We start from the raw sequence: 18,515 nt of genomic DNA, 5'->3' as shown, positions 1-18,515 counted from the left end.
GGCAAAAAGTAAAAAGGGGGGGTGGGGGGGACGGATTTTATTTAAAAAAAATAAGGGGAGAAAGGGGGGGGGCGGAGGAGGGGGTCCCGGGGGGGTAGGGGGAGCTGGAGGGGTGGGGGGAGCACCGGTGGGGGGTGGGGGGGAGCGTTTTGGTGGTTTTTTTTTTTGCAATAAAATATTCACAAATAAATACCGGGGGGGGGCACATGGAGGTGGGGGGGGGGGGGCAGAGTGAAAAAAATGAACTGAACCAAAATTGGGTTGAAAAAACGACAAGTTTGGGGCGCTCCCCCCTGCCTGGCTGCTCCAGTGACCCCCCCCAAAAAAAGCTGTAAGGGGGGGGGGCACGGGGGGGTGGAGAGGACCTGGGGGGGGGGCACAGGGCTGTGGGCAGGGCGGGGGGGGGGGGGAAGAGGCTTTTTTTTGGGGGGGGGGTCACTCCCGGACATAGACCCTGGTGCAGACGACGTCGTCGGCGGTCATGGTCTGTAAAAAATAAAGAGGGGGTGTCGGTCCCAAACCCATCGTGCCCCCCCCACCCCAAAGTTTTAAAATGCCCCCCCCCAGCCCCAAAATGCCCCCCCCCTCACCAGGATGAGCTCCCCGTCGTTGGTCAGCTCCCGGGACCAGGCGGTTTTGGGGCCGTCGCCCTTCAGCAGCCGCTGCTCGCACACCAGCTTGGCCTCGCCCTCCCACTTGGCCAGGCTCTGCAGGGACAGGGGGGGGCCCAAAAAAATCAAGGGGGGGCCCAAAATAATGAGGGGGGTCCCAAATAATGGGGAGGGGCCCAAAAATTAAGGAGGGGGCCCAAAAATTGGGGAGGGGCACAAAAAAATGGAGAGGGGGCACCCGAGCATCCGCTGCGCCCTGGCCACGCGGGGACACCGGTGACCCGGGCGCAGCTCCCCAAGGGGGCTTTATTTTTTGGGGGTGGGGGGGGGTAAAATTTAGGGTTGGGGATGTGCCCCCCCCCCAGCACCTTGCAGGGCCGGCCGTCCACCGTCTGCTCCTCGAAGTCCTCGCCCACCCTGAAGCTGATCTCGGTGGTGCGCACGGGGGTGGAGGTGCGGATGAAGAAGCTCTCCCCGTCCTGGCGGATCTCCACCGCCGGCTTCGAGGCCGCCGCCACCGCGATCTTCCGCAGCATCACATTGACCCCTATCAGCCAGGGAGGGGTGGGGGGGGGCTCAAAAAATAGCCCCCCCTCAAAAAAAAAAGCAAAAAAAACGACAAAAAAACAACAAAAAAAAACCATTCCCCTCGCAGCCCCGGGGGCCCCCGACCTCTCCATCCCCTCTCCGTGACCCGCGCAGGGGAGGTTAAGTGACCCCCCCCCCCGCGGTGCCCCCCCCTCAAAGCCTCATTTTAAAGCCCCCCCCCCCCATTCCCAGATGGCTCCGGCTCAATTGGTTGCAGATGGGGGGGGGGCACGAGGGTCACACAGCCCCCCCCCGGCGGTCGGGGCTCGGTGCCAGGAGCCCCCCGTGGGTTGGAGCACGTGGCGAGGGGGGGGCGCGTGGCTGTGGCCCCCCCTGCTTGGTGCTGGGCCAGCTCAGGGCAATGTTTTATTATTTTTTTTGGGGGGGGGGGGGGGATTTATGAACCCCCCCCCGCGACACATCTGGCCCTCGTTACCTGCTGGGGGGGGGCGCAGGATGCGGGGGTGACATTGGGGACATGGCTCCTGCCCCAGGTGGGGGTGCCCCCCCCCCCAAAAAAAAAATCTTTTAGGCTGGAAGGGGGGGTCCAGCGCCCTTTGTTGCACCCCCAGCCCCCCCCCAAAATAAAAGCAGGCAGCTGGGGCTTTGTCCTCGCTCCCCGAGGGGCTCATCCATCACTGCCCTGACCCCCCCCCCCCGGCACCAAGGGGGCCCCTTTCCGGGGGGGGGGGCGGTTTTTTGGGGGCATTGTTCTGCGGCGCGACCCCCCAGGGACAAAGGCGCCTGGTCAGGACCCCCCCAAAAAAAAAAAAAAAAAAAAACTCCCCCCCCCCAAAAGGGGGTCCCTGTGGATTTGGGGGGGGGCACGGTCAGTCCCAGCCCCACAGCGGGGGGGGGGGCAAAACATCCCTGGGGGGGGCTGCTCCTGGCTGTGCCCCCCCCCCCCCCCCGGTGATGCTGAGCTTCACACCGCGACTGAACCTTCCCCTGGGGGGGGGGGGCACACAGGGAGAAAATGACCCAAAATACCCCAAAATTAAAAGGGGGGGGGGCGCACCCCAAAAAAAAAGGTGGAAATGGGGGTGGGGGGAGGGCAGGACCCCCCCAGGAAAAAAAAAAAAAGGGGGGGGGGGAAAGGATGAGTTGGGGGCTGGCAGATTGAATTTTCCTGCTGGGGTTTTGGCCCCCCCCCCGCCCCAAAGAGCCTCACCGGGACTGGGGGGGGGGGAAAAAGAGGGGGGGGGGAGTGAAACCCAAGAAAGTGCTAATTACGCCCAAGAATTCGTTCCGGATCCCCTAACCTGGAAAATATTTGGCTGGGGGGGGGGGCGGGGGGGGGTCAGAGAGAGGGGAGAGCCCGGGGGGGGCACGGGGGGGGCACATGGGGGGGGCTCAGACCCTGCGCAAACCTTGGGGACCCCCTCGGTGCCCCCAAATTGAGGGCTCGCGGCGCAGGGGGGGGGGAAAAGGAGCCCTGGGGGGGGGCTCGGTGTGGGGGGGGGTTGGGGGTGTCACATCGCCCCCCCCCCCCGGGTGTTTTTGGGGTGTTGGTGCCGGGGGGGGGGCTCGGTGTAAAGGGGGGGGCTCGCAGAGGGGTCCCCAGGTGGGTTTTTTGGGGGGGTGGCCACTGCGGGGGGGGGGGGGGGGAGATGAGGCAGGAAGGGGCTGGGGGGGGTCGGGGGGGGGGGGGGGTCATGGGGGCAGGACCCCCCCCCACAAAGCCCCCAGCCTCGGTCAGACCGGGGGGGGGGGGTCGGGGGTCCTGGGGGAAAAAAAGGTGGGGGGGGGGAGCTGAGGGTCTGAAAGGGGGGTGTGGGGAGGGGTGGGGGTGATTTTTTTTTTGGGGGGGGGGTACGGGGGGGGCACTCACCCAGCGCCTTCAGCAGCTCCTCGAAGTTTTCGGAGCTTTTCATCTTCCAGTTCCCGGAGAAATTGGGCATCGCGGCGGGGGGGGGGGGGACACCGGGAAAATAGAGGGAGGGGGGCAGCAGGTGGCGGCGAGGGTGGGGGGGGGGGACACAAAAAGGAGGAGGTGGAGGGGGGGGGACAAAAGGGTTGGGGGGGGGGGACCCGGCACCGGCTGCTCCGCTCCGCGCTCCCGGGGCCGGCCCCGCGCCGCCGTTTTATGGCCGGGAGGGGGCCGGGAGAGGGGGGGGGGGGGCTGGGAGGGGAGGGGGCTGGGAAGGGAGGGGGGGGGGGGGCCGCCCGCTCCGCCCCCGCCCCCGCTCCCGGCCCCGCTGCCCAAAGAGGGGGGGGGGCCCCGAGTTCACCTGCGACCCCCCCCCCCCCCCCAAGCACCCGGGGGGAGACGTCCCCCCCCCCCGAGCCACCAACCAACCCCCCCCCCCCGGGGGGAGTGCATCTGCCCGAATTGCCCCCGTCTACCCTAAAGTGCCCCCACCCCCCCAAAAAATTGTTCCCACCCCCCCTCCGAACTGCCACCGTCTCCCCAATTTTGCCACAGCCCCCCCCAAACTGCCCTCACCCCCCCCAAATTGTCCTCGCCCCCCCAAACTGCTCCCACCCCCCCCAAACTGCCCCCATCCTTCCCATATTGCCCCCACCCCCCCTAAACTGCCCCCACCTCCCCAAACAGCCCCCATCTCCCCAAATTTCCCCAATCCCCCCCAAACTGCCCCCGTGCCCCCCAAACTGCCCCCATCACCCCGAAACGGCCCCCACCCCCCCAAATTGTCCCCGCCCCCCCAACTGCCCCCATCACCCCAAAACTATCCCCATTCCCCCATAAACTGCCCCCGTCTCCCCCAAACTGCCCCGACCCCCCAAAGCTTTCACCCCCCCCAGCTGCCCACATCCCCCCCGTACCTGAAACCCCGCTAATCTCCCCCAAATTTCCTGCGTTCCCCCCAAACTGCTCTCACACCCCCCCATTCTGCCCCCATCCCCCTAATCTGCCCCCCCAATCTCCTCGTGTCCCCCCAATCTGCCCCCATCCCCCCCAATCTGCCCCCACCCCCCTAATCTGCCCCCATCCCCCTAATCTACCCCCATCCCCCCCAATCTGCCCCCACCCCCCCCAATCTGCCCCCTCCCCCTAATCTGCCCCCACCCCCCCCCCACTGCCCGCACCCCCCAAACCTCCCAGCACCCCAAAACCTTCCCGCATCCCCCAAACACCCCCGGGGATGAATCCCGGCCCCGTGGGGGGGTCCCGGCCGTGCTCCCCCCCCCCCAGGAACCCCCATCCCACTGCGGGAAGTTTGCATTGGTTTGGGGCCGGGGGGGAGGTGCGGGATTAACTGCGGGATTACGGGATTAGGGCCCCGAGGGGTCGGGCACGGTTTGAGGGGGACGGGGCCTTTTTGGGGGGGTTCTTTTTTCCCCGGTGAGATCAGGAATAAAGGGTGGGGTGGGGTAAATTGGGGGGTGTGGGGTAAATCGGGGTGTGTGGGGTGAGTGGGGCTGTGTGGGGCAAATTGGGGTATTTGGGGTGAAGAAGGCTGTGGGGTAAATTAGGGTGTGTGGGGTGAATCGGACTATTTGGGGTGAATTCGGCTGTGTGGGGTAAATCGGGGTGTATGGGGTAAATCAAGTTGTGGGGTAAATCGGACTGTGTGGGGTAAATGGGGCTGTGTGGGGTAAATTGAGGTGTGTGGGTAAATTGGGCCTTGTGGGGCAAATCGGGCTGTGTGGGGTAAATCAGGATGTGTGGGGTAAATCAAGCTGTGGGGTAGATTGGGGTGTGTGGGGTAAATTGGATTTCGTGGGGCAAATTGGGTTCTTTGGGGTGAATGAGGCTGTGTGGGGTAAATCAGGGTGTGTGGGGTAAATGGGGGTGTGGGGGGTAAATCGGACTATTTGGGTGAATTGGGCTATTTGGGGTGATTCAGGCTGTGGGGTAAATGGGGCTATTTGGGGTGAATCGGTCTGTGGGGGTAAATGGGGCCGTGTGGGGTAAATGGGGCCGTGGCCCCGTCCCTGTGCACCACAGCCCGAACCGACCCCATGAGGTGGCCCCACAATGGAAGGCGCCGGATGGCTGCGCCGTTTTGGGGTGGAAATGGGGGATTTTGAGAGGCGGGGGGGGGGCAAACCCGCGGCCACGGCCCTGCCACTGCCTCCGAGCCCCCGGGGTTGGGAAATTTGGGGTGCTGGGGGGGGGGTTATAAAAACCCTACTGAGCCCCCCGTTTTGGGGTCTGGGGGGGATTTGGGGGGGGAGCTGTAATAGGAGCCGCGCCCCCCCCCCCCCCCCCCGCCCCGGAGGCATGAGTAACGCTGAAATTCCCCCTTGTCTTTGGGGGAAAAGAGAGAAAAATGCCACATTTCCAGGAGAACCGGCTGCGGGGCCGTGCAGAGGGGGGGGGGGGCGTGTGAGGGGGGGGGGGGGTCCGTTGTGGGGGGGCAAAAACCCCATTTCTGGACCCCCAAACCCCATCCCCACAGGCCGGGGCCGTGTGGGGCGGAACCCCCACATCTGGCAGGAATCGCCAAAATCCCCACAAAGAGCAAAAATCCTGAGCGTTCCCCCCCCCCCCCAGGACCCCCCCAGGACCCCCCCACTCCTGAAGTGAAGGCCCTGACCCTTTTTGGGCCCCCCCCCCCGACCCCACACGGCCCCCACGGGGTTTGGGCCTGGAGCCCCCCCAGTGGGGCCGTGTGGGGCCTGTCCCTGCTCAGCACCCATGGGACCGTCCCCGTCCCCCCCCCCAAATGTCCCCCCCCCTCTCCATGACCCCAAAAATCTCCCCTGGCCGGGGGGGCTCCCCCCGTGCCCCCCCCCCCAACCCCATAGGCTGGGGCCTCCTGGTTCTCATTTCCCGGCCTTTGAGCTCGTTTCCAGCCCTAATTGCTTCCAAACCCGGCCCAGACACAAAGACCCCCCCCCCCCCCAACCCCCCCACCCCCATTTTCTCCTCCGACAAAATCCCGCGGTTTAACCCCAAAAGAAAGGGCCTCGTGGTGCCCACCCGGGGGGGGGAGGCCCTAAAACCCCCCCTCGGTGCCTTCGCATTTGGGGGTCCCCTGACCGCCCCCGAAGCTTTTTAACGAGCTTTTTGTTCCTTTTAATGACTTTTTTTTTTAAAAATGAGCTTTTTTGAAAAAAAATAGCTTTTTTTTTTTAAACAAAAGAGAGTATTTTTTTTAAAAAACGAGCTTTTTGTTTTATTTTTTAACTTTTTTTTTTCACCAGGCCCAACCTCTGCAGGCTCTGAGCGCCTCGGGGACGACCCCCGCGCCCCCCACCCCTGGGGTCCAAGCAGGGAGGTGTCGAAGCCCCCCCCCCAAAAAAAAAAAAGCCAAAAAAAAGCCAAAAAAAATGGAAAATGTGCCAAAAGCCCCCCCCCCACAGAGCCGAGGAGCTGGGCAGGGCCCTGTTGGTTTTGGCTCCCGGCCTCCTTCCGAGGTGGGGCTGGGGGGGGGCAAAAAAGGGGTCAAAAAAAGGGGGGGGCGTCAGTTCTGTGCCCCCCCCCAAGCTGGGGGGGGGCTGAGGTCACACAGGGGAAGGTCTTGGGGGTCCCGGGGGGGACGGGGATGGTTTGGGGGTGGCAGGAGGCCCCCCCCCGTGCCAAAAAATTTGGGTTTGGGTGCTCAGCACCGGGTAAAGGCACCTCTGCCCCCCCCCCCCCCCCCAACCTCCGGGGGGGGGCACAAAATTATGGGGTTAGGGGAGGGGGAGCGGGGAACAGCCCCCGGGGGGGGCACTGAGAGGGGTTTTAAGGTCCTGGGGGGACAGCAAAGACCTCAGGGGCTCGGGGGGGGCCCAGCCTGCAGGGAAACCCCCCCCCGGGGTCATTTTAGGGCCGAGTGCCCCCCCCCCGCCGCGGCCCTCTTCCCCCAGGTCCCAAAGGGCTCATTAATCACCATTAATCAGCTCGTTAATCAGCTCCCTTTAATTGGCATCCGCAGCACAAACCGCCCCGCTTCAAAGCGGCTCCGCTGGGGCTGGGGGGGGGCACATTCAGGGACCAAACCCCCCCCCGGTGATGATTTGAGGCATCCAGGGGGACACCACGACCCCATAGGGACGGATGGGGGGGGGCACACACCCCAAAGCGCCTTTTTTTTTAATTTTATTTTATTTAAATTTCTTTTATTTTTTTTAGTTTCTTTTATTATTTTTTTTTAATTTCTTTTCTTCTTTTTTTGTTTTTTTAAAAATATCTTTAATTTATTTTCCTTTTTTTCCTTTTATTTTCTTAATCCCGCAGCTTTCGGGGCCGGGCTCGAGGTCATTGTGCAAAGCCCTGCGGGGGGGGGGCCCCGAGCTTTATGGGGACACTCCCAGCCCCATCCCCTTATAGCAGGGGGGGGCAGAGCCCCCACCCCCTAAAATCCGCCCCCCCCCAAAAAAACCAGGCACACCCCACTGTTTTTAGGGTCCTGGGGGGGGCTCCGACAGCCCTGAGCTGCCCCCCCCCAAAAAAAAGCAGGGGCTGGGCACGGCTCTCCCCTCACCGCGGGGTCTTAAGGCACGGGGAGGGGGGGGCACAGGGGCTTCATCTTCATCATCTTCATCCTCGGGGGTGTCAGGGCCCCCCCCGGGGTGTCAGGGCCCCCCCCCGGGGGTGTCAGGGCCCCCCCCCGGGGGCTGGTGCTGCTCCCACTCGGCCTCCACCAGCCTGTAGAGCTCCATGCAGGTCCGGGCGTCCTCCACCGAGCAGTGGCCGCTGTTCCCCACCTGCGGGGGGGGGCACGGGGTTAGGGTGGCCCCCCCCGGGCACAGGGAGGAGGGATTTGGGGTTCCCCATGGTCAGGAAACCCGGGAGAAATGGCAAAGCTCCGGCCCTGGACCCCAAAAAAGCCCCCCCAGACCCTAAAGAAGCCCCCCAGGCTTTGAAGAACCCCCCCACGGATCCCCAAAGAAGCCCCAAGAGCCCCCCCCCTAAAAAAAAAAAAAGAACCCCCCAGAGCTCCCCAACCGCCCCCAGAGAATCCCCCAGGACCCCAAAGAAGCCCCCCAGGACCCCAAAAAGCCCACCCAGAGCACCCAAAGAACCCCCCTGGCCCCTAAAAAAAAAAAAAAAAAGCCCCCGACCCCCAAAGAACCTCCCAGAGCCCCCCCGGACCCCAAAGAACTGCCCCCAGCCCCCAAAGAACCCCCAGGACCCCCCCAAAAAAACCCAGAGCCCCCCCCCCCCCAAAAAAAACAGCCCCAACAGAATCCCTCAGAGCCCCCCAAAGACCCCCCCAGAGCCCCCCTCAGCCCCCAAAGACCCCCCAAAACCCCCCCTGGCCCCCAACCCCACCCCCCCGACCCCCCCCAGAACCCCCCGGGGTCCCCCAACCCCCCCAAACCCCCCCCCCACCCCCCCCGAAATCCCCCTGGGACCTCAGAGCCATTCCCTGCCCTGGTTTTGCAGCACCCCCCCCCCGACCCCCTTTGTCCCCCACCGACCCGGGGGGGGGGGGGCAGAACGAGGGTGGGGGGGGGCAAAACAAGCTGGGGGGGGGGCAGAACGAGCTGGGGGGGGGACAGAACGAGCTGGGGGGGCAAAGCGAGCCGGGGGGGGGTTGGAATGAGCTGGGGGGGGGCAGGACGAGCTGGGGGGGGGCCAGAACGAGCTGGGGGGGGGCAAAACAAGCTGGGGGGGGCCAGAACGAGCCAGGGGGGGCAAAACAAGCCGGGGGGGGGGCAGAACGAGCCGGGTGGGGGGGTGGAATGAGCTGGGGGGGGGCAGGACGAGCTGGGGGGGGGCCAGAACGAGCTGGGGGGGGGGCAAAACAAGCTGGGGGGGGGCAGAACGAGCCATGGAGGGGCAGAATGAGGCTGGGGGGTTGCAGAACGAGCTGGGGGGGGGCCTGGAATGAGCTGGGGGGGGCGCAGAAGGGGCCTGGGGGGGGTCAAACCTGGATGTCGCGCTGCAGCAGGGCCTTGGCCAGGCGCTTGAGGGACACGGGGGTGCCGGGGGGGCAGCCGGCGCGTTGGTTGAGGGGGGCCATGCGGGAGGTGTCGCGGGTCAGCGCCGGGGGGGGGGCGTAGCGCAGCGCCCGCAGGTCGTTGTGCAGCGCGTGGCCCACCACCACCTTGCCCCGCAGCAGCTTCACGATCTGGGGTGGGGGGGGAAAATAAAAAATAAAAAAAAAGGTTGGAGGGCAGCCCCCCTAAGAGCACCCTCCCCCCCCCCGAGCACGGCACAGCCCGAAAATGGTCCCAAATCTGCCCCCCCCCCAGCAGCATGTCACCGTGGCCGCTCTCTGGAACCCCCCCCCAGCGGCCCTACAAGCACCACAAGCCCACCCCAAAGCCCCCCACCGTCCCTCCAACCCCCCCAAAACCCCTCCAGCAGCCCTTCAAGCACCCCAAACTTCCCCCAAAGCCCCCCCAAACCCCCCCAGCATCCCCTAAACCCCTCCAACTCTCCCCCCAGCAGCCCTTCAACCTCCCCTAAACCTCCCCCAAACCCCTCCAAACCTCCCCCAATCTCCCCTAAACACCACAACCCCCCCTCCAAACCCCCCCAAACCCCCTCAACCCCCCCCCAGCATCCCCCCAAACACTCCCAACTCCCCCCAGCAGCCCTTCAAACCCCCCAACATCCCTCCAAACCCCACAAACCTCCCCCAAAGCCCCCCCCAGCACCCCTCCAAACTCCCCAAACCTCCCCCAATCCCCCCTAAACACCACAAACCCCCCCAGCATCCCCCAAAACACCCCCAAAGCCCCCCAGCAGCCCTTCAAACCCCCCAAACCTCCCCCAAAGCCCCCCCAAACCCCCCCAACTCTCCCCCCAGCAGCCCTTCAACCTCCCCCAAACCTCCCCCAACCCCCCCAAATCCCTACCCCCCCAGCATCCCCCCAAACACCCCCAACTCCCCCCCAGCAGCCCTTCCAACACCCCAAACCTCTCCCAAAGCCCCCCCAAAAGCCCCCAGCATCGCCCCAAACACCCCCAACTCCCCCCAGCAGCCCTTCAAACCCCCCAGCATCACCTCCAAACACCACGACCCCCCCCCAGCATCCCTCCAAAGCCCCCCAAAATCCCTCCCAGCATCCCCTCTAACACCCCAAACCTCCCCCAACCCCCCCAAAGACCACAAGCCCCCCCAAGCACCCCTCCAAACACCACAAACACCCCCCAACCCTCCCCACCATCCCTTCTAACACCCCAAACCTCTCCCAAAGCCCCCCCAAAACCCCCCAGCATTGCACCAAACACCCCCAACTCCCCCCAGCAGCCCTCCAAACCCCCCAAACCTCCCCCAAAGCCCCCCCAGCATCCCCCCAAACACCCCCAACTCCCCCCAGCAGCCCTTCAAACCCCACAACATCCCTCCAAACACCATAAACCTCCCCCAAGCCCCCCCCAGCATCCCCCCAAACACCCTCAACTCCCCCCCAGCACCCTTCAAACCCCCCAAACCTCCCCCAAAGCCCCCAAACCTCCCCCAGCATTCCCCCAAATACCCCCAACTCCCCCCCAGCATCCCTCTAAACACCCCCAGCCCCCCCCAGCACCCCTCAAACCCCCCAAACCTCCCCCAAACCTCCTCCAAACCCCCCCGAAACCTCTGTCAAACCCCCTAAACCTCCCCCAAACCCCCCAAAATCCCCCCCCCCAGCAGCTCACCTCCCGCTGGGCCTTGCTGAAGGGGACGGCGTTGACCAGGTGGTGCCTCCGGATGCCGCTCCAGCGGGTGCGGTAATCCACCACGGGCTCGGGGGGCCGCACGTAGCGGTCGTACAGGACGTCGCCCTCGTAGCTCACGATGCTGCAGCGGGCCAGGGAGCTGGTCCGACCCCCGGGCCCCGTGCCCACCATCTCGCAGTCGATGGCCACCAGCTTGGAAGGAGCCGGGGGGGCCAAGGAACCTTTGGGAGGGGGGCCCGAGGCTTTGGGGGGCGCCCCAGAGGCTTTAGGAGGGGGCTGAGAGTCTTTAGAGGAGGGCCCAGAGGCTTTGAGGGGGGGTCCAGAAGCCTTGGGGGATGCCCCAGAGCCTTTAGGGGGAGCCCCAGAGGCTTTAAGGGGGCGGTCACAGTCTTTAGAGGACCCAGAGCCCTTGAGGGGGGGCCCTGAGCCTTTAGGGACGGGTCCAGAGTCTTTAGAGGAGGGCCCAGAGCCCTCAGAGGGGCCCCCACCGCCTTTGGGGTGATCCCCAGCATCCTCAGGGCCCCCCCCGGAGCCTTTAAGGCCTTTAGGGGCTCCCTCCCCGCTCTCCTCGCCCCCTCCTGAGGCAGCCCGCCGCCATTTTGTGCCTCCCCTCCGCCGCCGCCGTCCCTCGGCCCTCCCCGGCCGCCCCCCGCCGCCGCCTCCGGCCCCGGGTTTTTTCGGCTCCTCCTTGGGCTTGCGGCGGGCGTTGGGGGGCAGCTGCTTCTCCTTCAGCGCCCCGAGCCGCTCCAGGAGCCGCCGGCGCCGGACGAAGCTGCGGTGCCGCCGGCTGCCGGCCGGGGGAGGCCGGGGGGAGCCGCCGAGAGCGAAGCTGACGTTGAGGATGAGCTCCGACATGGCGGCCGGAAGCGGAAATGAAAGGAGCGGAAGTGGTACCGGGGGGGAAAAGAGCTCCTCGCGGGGGGCCCTGCGCGCATGCGCGGCGCCGCCGGCGGGAAGCCGGAAGGGAGGTGAGCGGGGAGCGCGCGCGGCCGCTCTGGGCCGCCGGAGGGCGACTCTATGGTACGGGAGGGGAGGGGGAGGTTGGGGAGCGTCCGGTGACGTCAGGGCAGGGGGTGTGACGTCACCGTGCGGGAGGGGAGGAGGTGGGGGAGGCGGGAGGTGCGCGGTGACGTCATGGCAGTGGGAGGGGGGTCAGTGCGTGACGTCATGGGGATGGACCAGAGAGCTGCGCGTTTGAGTGACGTCACAGGGCTGTGATGTCATCAAGGTGGCGCTGTGACGTCATGGCCTGGGAGGTGGGGATTGGCCCCGTGTGATGTCATGGCCGCAGAGTGATGTCACAGCCCAGGAGGTAACGTCACAGCCCATGAAGTGATGCCACACCCCCTATGGTGACACCACAGCCCAGGAAGTGACGTCACATCCTGGTGTGACATCACAGCCCAGGAGGTGACGTCACACCCCCAGCATGATGTCACGCCTCCAGGGTGACGTCAGAACCCAGGAGGCGATGTTGCAGCCAGGAAGTGATGTCACACCCCCCGGCATGATGTCAGAGCCAGGAAGTGACGTCACACCCCCCGGCACGATGTCAGAGCCAGGAAGTGACGTCACACCCCCGGAGATGACGTCACGCCCGCCCCCCAGCCTGCAGCGGGAGCAGCGCCGCGTGGCCGACATCGTGCGGCTCCTGGCCATGTACCGCCCGCTGCTGGACGCCTGCTTCATCGTGAGGGAACGGCCCCAAACCCGACCCCAAACCTGACCCCAACCCCCACCCCGACCCCAAACCTGACCCTAACCACGGCCCCAGCCCCAATCCCAATCCAGACCCTAATTAGGACACTAATTAGGACCCCAACCCCAAGCCCAACCCTAGCCTAACCCTACCTACGATGCCAACCCCAACCCTAAGCTAACTCCAGCCCCAATAATGACCCTAATTAGGACCCCAACCCTAACCCCACCTATGACCCTAGCCCTAATTATGACCCTAATTAAGACTGCAACCCCAACCTAACACTACCTATGGCCCCAAACCTCACCCCAACCCTAATTAGGACCCTAACTCCAAACCTTATTAGGACCCCAACCCCAACCCTAACCTTAATTATGATCCTAATTAGTACCCCAACCCTAACCCTAATTATCGCCCTAATTAGGACCCCAACCCCCACCCCAACCCTACCTATGACCCCAATCACAACCCTAACTATGACCCTAATTAGGACCCCAACCCTAACCCCAACCCTTATTAGGACCCCAACCACAACCCTAACCCTAATTATGACCCTAATTAGGACCCCAACCCTAACTGTAACCCCAACCCCAACCCTAATTAGGACCCTAATTAGAACCCCCACCCCAACCCCAATTAGGACCCGAAGCCTAACCCCAACCCTAATTATGACCCTAATGAGGACCCCAACCCTAACCTCAACCCTGACCCCAACCCTAATTATGACCCCAATTTAGAACCCCAACCCTAATTATGACCCTAATTAGGACCCCAACCCTAATTATGACCCTAGTTAGGACCCCAACCCTAGCCCCAACCCTTATTAGGACCCCAACCACAACCCTAACCCTAATTGTGACCCTCATGAGGACCCCAAACCCAACCCCAACCCTAATTATCACCCTAATTACTCCCCCAACCCCGACCCCACCCCAATTACCCCCCTAATTAGGACCCCACCCCAATTACCCCCCTAACCGCCCCCCGTTCCCCCCAGGACTTCTTCTCCCGGGGGCTGTGGGCTCAGCTCCCCCCGGCCTGGCAGGAGGCGCTGGCGGCGGCGCCCCCCCGGCAGCTGGCGGCCGCCCTGCTGGGGGCCGGGGGGGTCCCGGGGGGGTCCCCGGGGGGGTCGGCCTGGCCCCTGTCCCTCCTGGCCTTCGTCGCCGCCGCCCGCGCCCTGGCTTTGCCCCGGGGGGGGCGTCCTGGGGGGGCCCCCCGCCCCCCCTGCCACAGCCCCCGCCTGCACCCGCTGCTGCGCCGCCACGTCAAGGCCAAGAAGCAGCACGAGATCCGGCGCCTCGGCAAGGTGGGGGCCCCCCCGCGGCACCCCGAAACGCCCCATAACGCCCCATAACGCCCCGGGTCACCCCACAAGGCCCCGCGTCACCCCATGTCACCCCATAACACCCTGTGTCACCCCGGGTCACCACGTGCCCCCCCCCCATCACCCCACGTCCCTCACGTTCCCCCATGCCCCCCGTGTCACCCCAAAACACCCCATAACACCCCGTGTCACCCCACAAGGCCCCACGTCACCCTATTACACCCCGTGTCACCCTACAAGGCCCCGGGTCACCACGTGCCCCCCCGTGTCACCCCGTAACACCCCATGTCATCACATGCCCCCCTGCATCACCCCACAACACCCCCTGTCACCCCATGCCCCCCCATGTCACCCTACAGCTTCTCTGTGTCACCCCACAACCCCCAGCATCACCCCACAACACCCCTGCCCCCCCATGTCACCCTATAACACCCCGTGTCACCCCATGACCCCCCCACGTCACCCCATGTCCCCCCAACCCCCCCGCACCACACCAACCCCCCCACGTCCCCCTGTCCCCACCCATGTCCCCCCAACACCCCCATATCACCCCCCAACCCCCCTTTATCACTCCCCCAACCCCCCTTTATCACCCCCCAACCCCCCCATATCCCCCCAACCCCCCCCATATCCCCCCACGCCCCCCCCAATGTCACCCCCTGTCCCCCCCCTGTCCCCCCCCAGGTGCTGCAGCGGCTGAGCGAGGCCACCGGCTGCGACCGCGTGGTGGACGTGGGCTCAGGACAGGTACAAAGGGGGGGGTCCAGGCTGACGGGGGGGGGGACGGGGACACTTTGTGCCCCCCCAAACCCCACCGGGCACCTCCCCGTGTCCCCGTGTCCCCCCCCATTGTCCCCTGTCCCCCCCCCCCAGGGCCACCTCTCGCGCTTCCTGGCCTTCGGCCTCGGCCTCTCCGTCACCGCCGTGGAGGGCGACGGGCGCCTGGCGGGGCTGGCCGAGCGCTTCGACCGCGAGCTGCTGCGGGAGCTGGCCAAAAAACGGGCACGGGGCGCCGGGGGGGGGTCTCTCCCACCCCCCCGGCACCCTAAAAGCACCTCCCGAAATCCTAAACCCCCCCCCGGCTCCCCCAAAAACCCGCGGTGCCCGCGGCACGTGGCCGGCCGCTTGGATCCGGGGGCGCCCGGGGAGGAATTTTTGTTGCCCCCCGAGCCCGGGCAGGGCCCCCCCGTTAGGAACCCGCTGCGGGGGGAGCCCGGGGGGGGGCAGAGGGTGCTGCTGACGGGGCTGCACGCCTGTGGGGACCTGAGCGTGGCCCTACTGCGCCACTTCGCCCGCAGCCCCCACGTGGCCGCCGTCACCTCGGCCGCCTGCTGCTACATGAAGCTGTCCACGCGGCCACAGCCCCAAAATCCGGGTTCCCAGCCCCAAAATCCCATTCCCCAGCCCCAAAATCTGGGTCCCCAGCCCCAAGACCCCGGTCTCCAGCCCCAAAATCCTGCTCTCCATCCCCCAAATCCCGCTCCCCAGCCCCAAAATCCGGGTTCCCAGCCCCAAAATCCTGCTCTCCATCACCCAAATCCCGCTCCCCAGCCCCAAAATCCCACTCCCCTGCCCCAAAATCTGGATTCCCAGCCCCAAAATCTGGGTTCCCAGCCCCAAAATCCCATTCCCCAGCCCCCAAATCTGGGTCCCCAGCCCCAAAATCTCGTTCCCCAGCTACAAGACCCCGGTCTCCAGCCCCAAAATCCTGCTCTCCATCCCCCAAATCCCACTCCCCAGCCCCAAAATCTGGGTCCCCAGCCCCGAAACCCCGGTCCCCAGCCCCAAAATCTGGGTCTCCAGCCCCTAAATCTTGGTCCTCAACCCCCAAATGTTGGTCCCCAACCCCAAAACTCCACTCCCCAGGCCCCAAACCCTGCTCCCCATCCCCAAAATCTTGGTCCTCAGCCCCAAAGCCCCAATTTCCAGCCCCCAGCCCCTGCTTCCCAGCCCCAAAACCCCGGTTCCCAGCCCCAAAATCTGGGTCCCCAACCCCAAAACCCCACTCCCCATCCCCAAAACCCCGCTCCCCAGCCCCAAAACTCCACTCCCCAGCCCCAAGAGCCCACTCCCCAGCCCCAAAATCTGGCTCCCCATCCCCAAAATCTTGGTCACCAGCCCCAAAACCCTGCTCCCCATCCCCAAAACCCCGCTCCCCAGCCCCCAAATTTTGGTCCCCAGCCCCAAAACCTTGCTCCCCAGCCCCAAAACTCCACTCCCCAGCCCCAACATCTGGCTCCCCAGCCCCAAAATCTTGGTCACCAGCCCCAAAACCCTGCTCCCCATCCCCAAAACCCCACTCCCCAGCCCACAAATTTTAGTCCTCAACCCCAAAACCCCGCTCCCCAGCCCCAAAACCCCCTTCCCCAGCCCCAAAACCCCCCTCCCCAGCCCCCAAACCCCCCTCCCCAGCCCCAAAACCTTGGTCCCCAGCCCCAAAACTCCACTCCCCAGCCCCAAAATCTGGCTCCCCAGCCCCCAAACCCCGCTCCCCAGCCCCAAAACCTTGCTCCCCAGCCCCCAAACCCCCCTCCCCACCCCAAAACCCCCCCTCCCCACCCCGTGGGCTACCCGCTGAGCTCCTGGGTGTCGGGGCTGCGTGGCCACGAGCTGTCGTCCCGTGCCCTGGAGGCCGCGTGCCACGCGCTGGAGGCTTTTGCGGGGCGGCTGCTTTTGGGGGTGGGGGGGGACAGCTCCGGGATGCGCCCCCACGGGCACCGAGCGGCCCTACAGAGCCTCGGCCCCGCCGCCCAGCCCAGCCTCCAGCACCCAAGGGTGCGGCCCGGGAGGAGAGCCCTGAGCCTCGGCGTCTCCGAGTGCGTGCGGGGTGAAAGAAGGGGGGGGTGGGGGGTTCTTTTGGGGTGGGGGCTTCTTTTGGGGTGGGATTTTGCATGGGGGGGGCTTTTGGGGTGTCCCCTCACCTGGGTTCCCTTCTTTTGGGGTGTGCCCTCTCCTGGGGTCCCTTCTCCTGGGGGGCCAGGGGCTTTCTTTTGGGGTGTCCCTTCTCCTGGGATCCCTTCTTTTGGGGTGTCCCCTCTCCTGGGGGGCTGGGGGTTTTCTTTTGGGGTTTCCCCTCTCCCAGGGTCCCTTGTTCTGGGGTGTTCCCTCTCCTGGGGGGCTTTCTTTTGGGGTGGACCCTCTCCTGGGGTGTTCCTTCTCTTGGGGTTCCTTCTCCTGGGGGCCAGGGGCTTTCTCTTGGGGTGGGCCTTCTCCTTCTCCTGGGGGGGGGCTTCTTTTGGGGTGGGATCTCTCCTGGGGGGGCTGGGGACTTCCTTTTGGGGGGAGCCTTCACCTGGGGGGGTCTTCCTTTGGGGTGTCCCCTCTCCTGGGGGGGGTTGGGGGATTTCTCCTGGGGCGTCCCTTCTCCTCGGGAGCCTTCTTTTGGGATTTACCCTCTCCTGGGGTGTCCCTTCTTCTGGGGTCGTCCCCTGCTGAGGTCCCCTTCTCCTGGGATCCCTTCTTTTGGGATGTCCCCTCTCCTGGAGGGGCTGGGGACTTTCTCCTGGGGTGTCCCTTCTCCTGGGGGGGCTTCTTTTGGGGTGTCCCCTCTCCCAGGGTCCCTTCTCCTGGGGTGTTCCCTCTCCTGGGGTCCTCCCTCTTCTCCTGGGGTCCCCCCCTTCCCCTAGGGGTCCCCCCCTTCCCCTGGGGGTCTCCCCCTACTCACCACCACCCCCATATCCCTCTCCCCCCCCCCAGCTCCGCCCGGCAGCAGGAGCTGCTCGCCTTCCGCTGCCTGGCGCTGCTCCTGGCCCCGCTGGTCGAGAGCCTCATCCTCCTCGACCGCCTCCTCTACCTGCGGGAGCAAGGTGGGGGCCCCACCCTTGGGGTTGGGGGGGGTCGGAGGGGAGAAATCGGGGAGGGGGCAGCGAGCTCGAGGCTCTTTTTGCCCCCTCCCCAGGTTTCCAGTGCGCCCTGCTGCCTCTTTTTGATCCCCGCTTCTCCCCGCGCAACCTGGTGCTGGTGGCGGCCAGGGCGCCGCTGGAGGGGGTGCTGGAGGGGCTGGGGGACAGCAGCGAGGAGGAGGAGGAGGAGGGGGAGGAAGAAGAGGAGGAGGAGGAGGAGGGAGCGTGGCCCCCCAGCCCGGGGTGCAAAAAATCGGGCAAAAAACAAAATATAGATGCAAAAAATGCAGCGAAACCCTAAATAAAGATGCAAAAAAATGGCAAAAAACAGAATGTAGATGCAAAAAATACGGCGAAACCCCAAATCTAGATGCAAAAAAAAGACGAAACCCTAAATCTAGATGCAAAACCTACGGTGAAACCCCCAAAACCCAATTCCCAACCCCAAAACCCCAGTCCCCAGCCCCCAAACCTTGGTCCCCAATCCCAAAACACCACTCCCCAGCCCCAAAGTTTGGGTCCCCAGCCCCAACCCTGGAGGGGGTGCTGGAGGACAGCAGCGAGGAGGAGGAGGAGGAGGAGGAAGAGGAGGAGGAGGAGGAAGAAGAGGAGGAGGAGGAGGAGGAGGAGGGAGCGTGGCCCCCCAGGCCCCAGCGTGGCAGAGAGACGCCCCAAAAGTACCACAGCTGCAAAAAATACAGCAAAAAACAAAATATAGATGCAAAAAATGCAGCGAAACCCTAAATAAAGATGCAAAAAAAATGGCGAAAACCAGAATATAGATGCAAAAACTACGGTGAAACCCCAAATCTAGATGCAAAAAAACAGCGAAACCCTAAATCCAGATGCAAAAAATATGGCAAAACCCTAAATATAAATACAAAAATACAGTGAAACCCCAGATCTAGATGCAAAAAAAATACGGCGAAACCCCAAA

At 64.6% G+C, this 18,515-nt stretch overlaps 3 protein-coding genes across 8 annotated transcripts; 1 reads left to right on the top strand and 2 right to left on the bottom strand.

Annotated features, from left to right (window-relative positions):
• Positions 1-397: 397 nt before the first annotated feature.
• Positions 398-3,128, bottom strand: LOC311425208 (cellular retinoic acid-binding protein 2). The gene is made up of 4 exons (XM_084500812.1): positions 3,031-3,128; positions 980-1,158; positions 591-707; positions 398-486 (listed from the first exon to the last, which is right to left on the bottom strand). The coding sequence occupies exons 1-4, from the start codon at positions 3,098-3,100 to the stop codon at positions 436-438; spliced, it is 417 nt and encodes a 138-aa protein (XP_084356938.1). The 5' UTR covers positions 3,101-3,128; the 3' UTR covers positions 398-435.
• Positions 3,129-6,996: 3,868 nt separating this feature from the next.
• On the bottom strand, positions 6,997-11,584 carry ISG20L2 (interferon stimulated exonuclease gene 20 like 2). Its single transcript, XM_084500556.1, has 3 exons — positions 10,693-11,584; positions 8,972-9,172; positions 6,997-7,802 (listed from the first exon to the last, which is right to left on the bottom strand). The coding sequence occupies exons 1-3, from the start codon at positions 11,566-11,568 to the stop codon at positions 7,671-7,673; spliced, it is 1,209 nt and encodes a 402-aa protein (XP_084356682.1). The 5' UTR covers positions 11,569-11,584; the 3' UTR covers positions 6,997-7,670.
• Positions 11,569-17,904, top strand: METTL25B (methyltransferase like 25B; the record flags this gene model as incomplete). 6 transcript variants are annotated; one of them, XM_084500550.1, is made up of 7 exons in its annotated part: positions 11,569-11,681; positions 12,161-12,403; positions 13,410-13,718; positions 14,421-14,483; positions 14,610-16,552; positions 17,433-17,542; positions 17,635-17,904. In XM_084500550.1, 7 exons carry the CDS (start codon positions 11,586-11,588, stop codon positions 17,877-17,879), a joined length of 3,009 nt encoding a protein of 1,002 aa, XP_084356676.1. In that variant the 3' UTR covers positions 17,880-17,904. The 6 variants fall into 6 exon arrangements, with proteins under 6 accessions (XP_084356676.1, XP_084356677.1, XP_084356681.1 ...); XM_084500551.1 differs by having other exon boundaries at positions 11,586-11,733; positions 12,231-12,403; XM_084500555.1 differs by having other exon boundaries at positions 11,642-11,681; positions 12,231-12,403.
• Positions 17,905-18,515: the final 611 nt, after the last annotated feature.

Source organism: Aythya ferina (assembly GCF_964211825.1).
Source record: "Aythya ferina genome assembly, chromosome: 29".
Classification (NCBI taxonomy): domain Eukaryota; kingdom Metazoa; phylum Chordata; class Aves; order Anseriformes; family Anatidae; genus Aythya; species Aythya ferina.
This window is presented reverse-complemented; position numbering and strand designations above follow the sequence as displayed.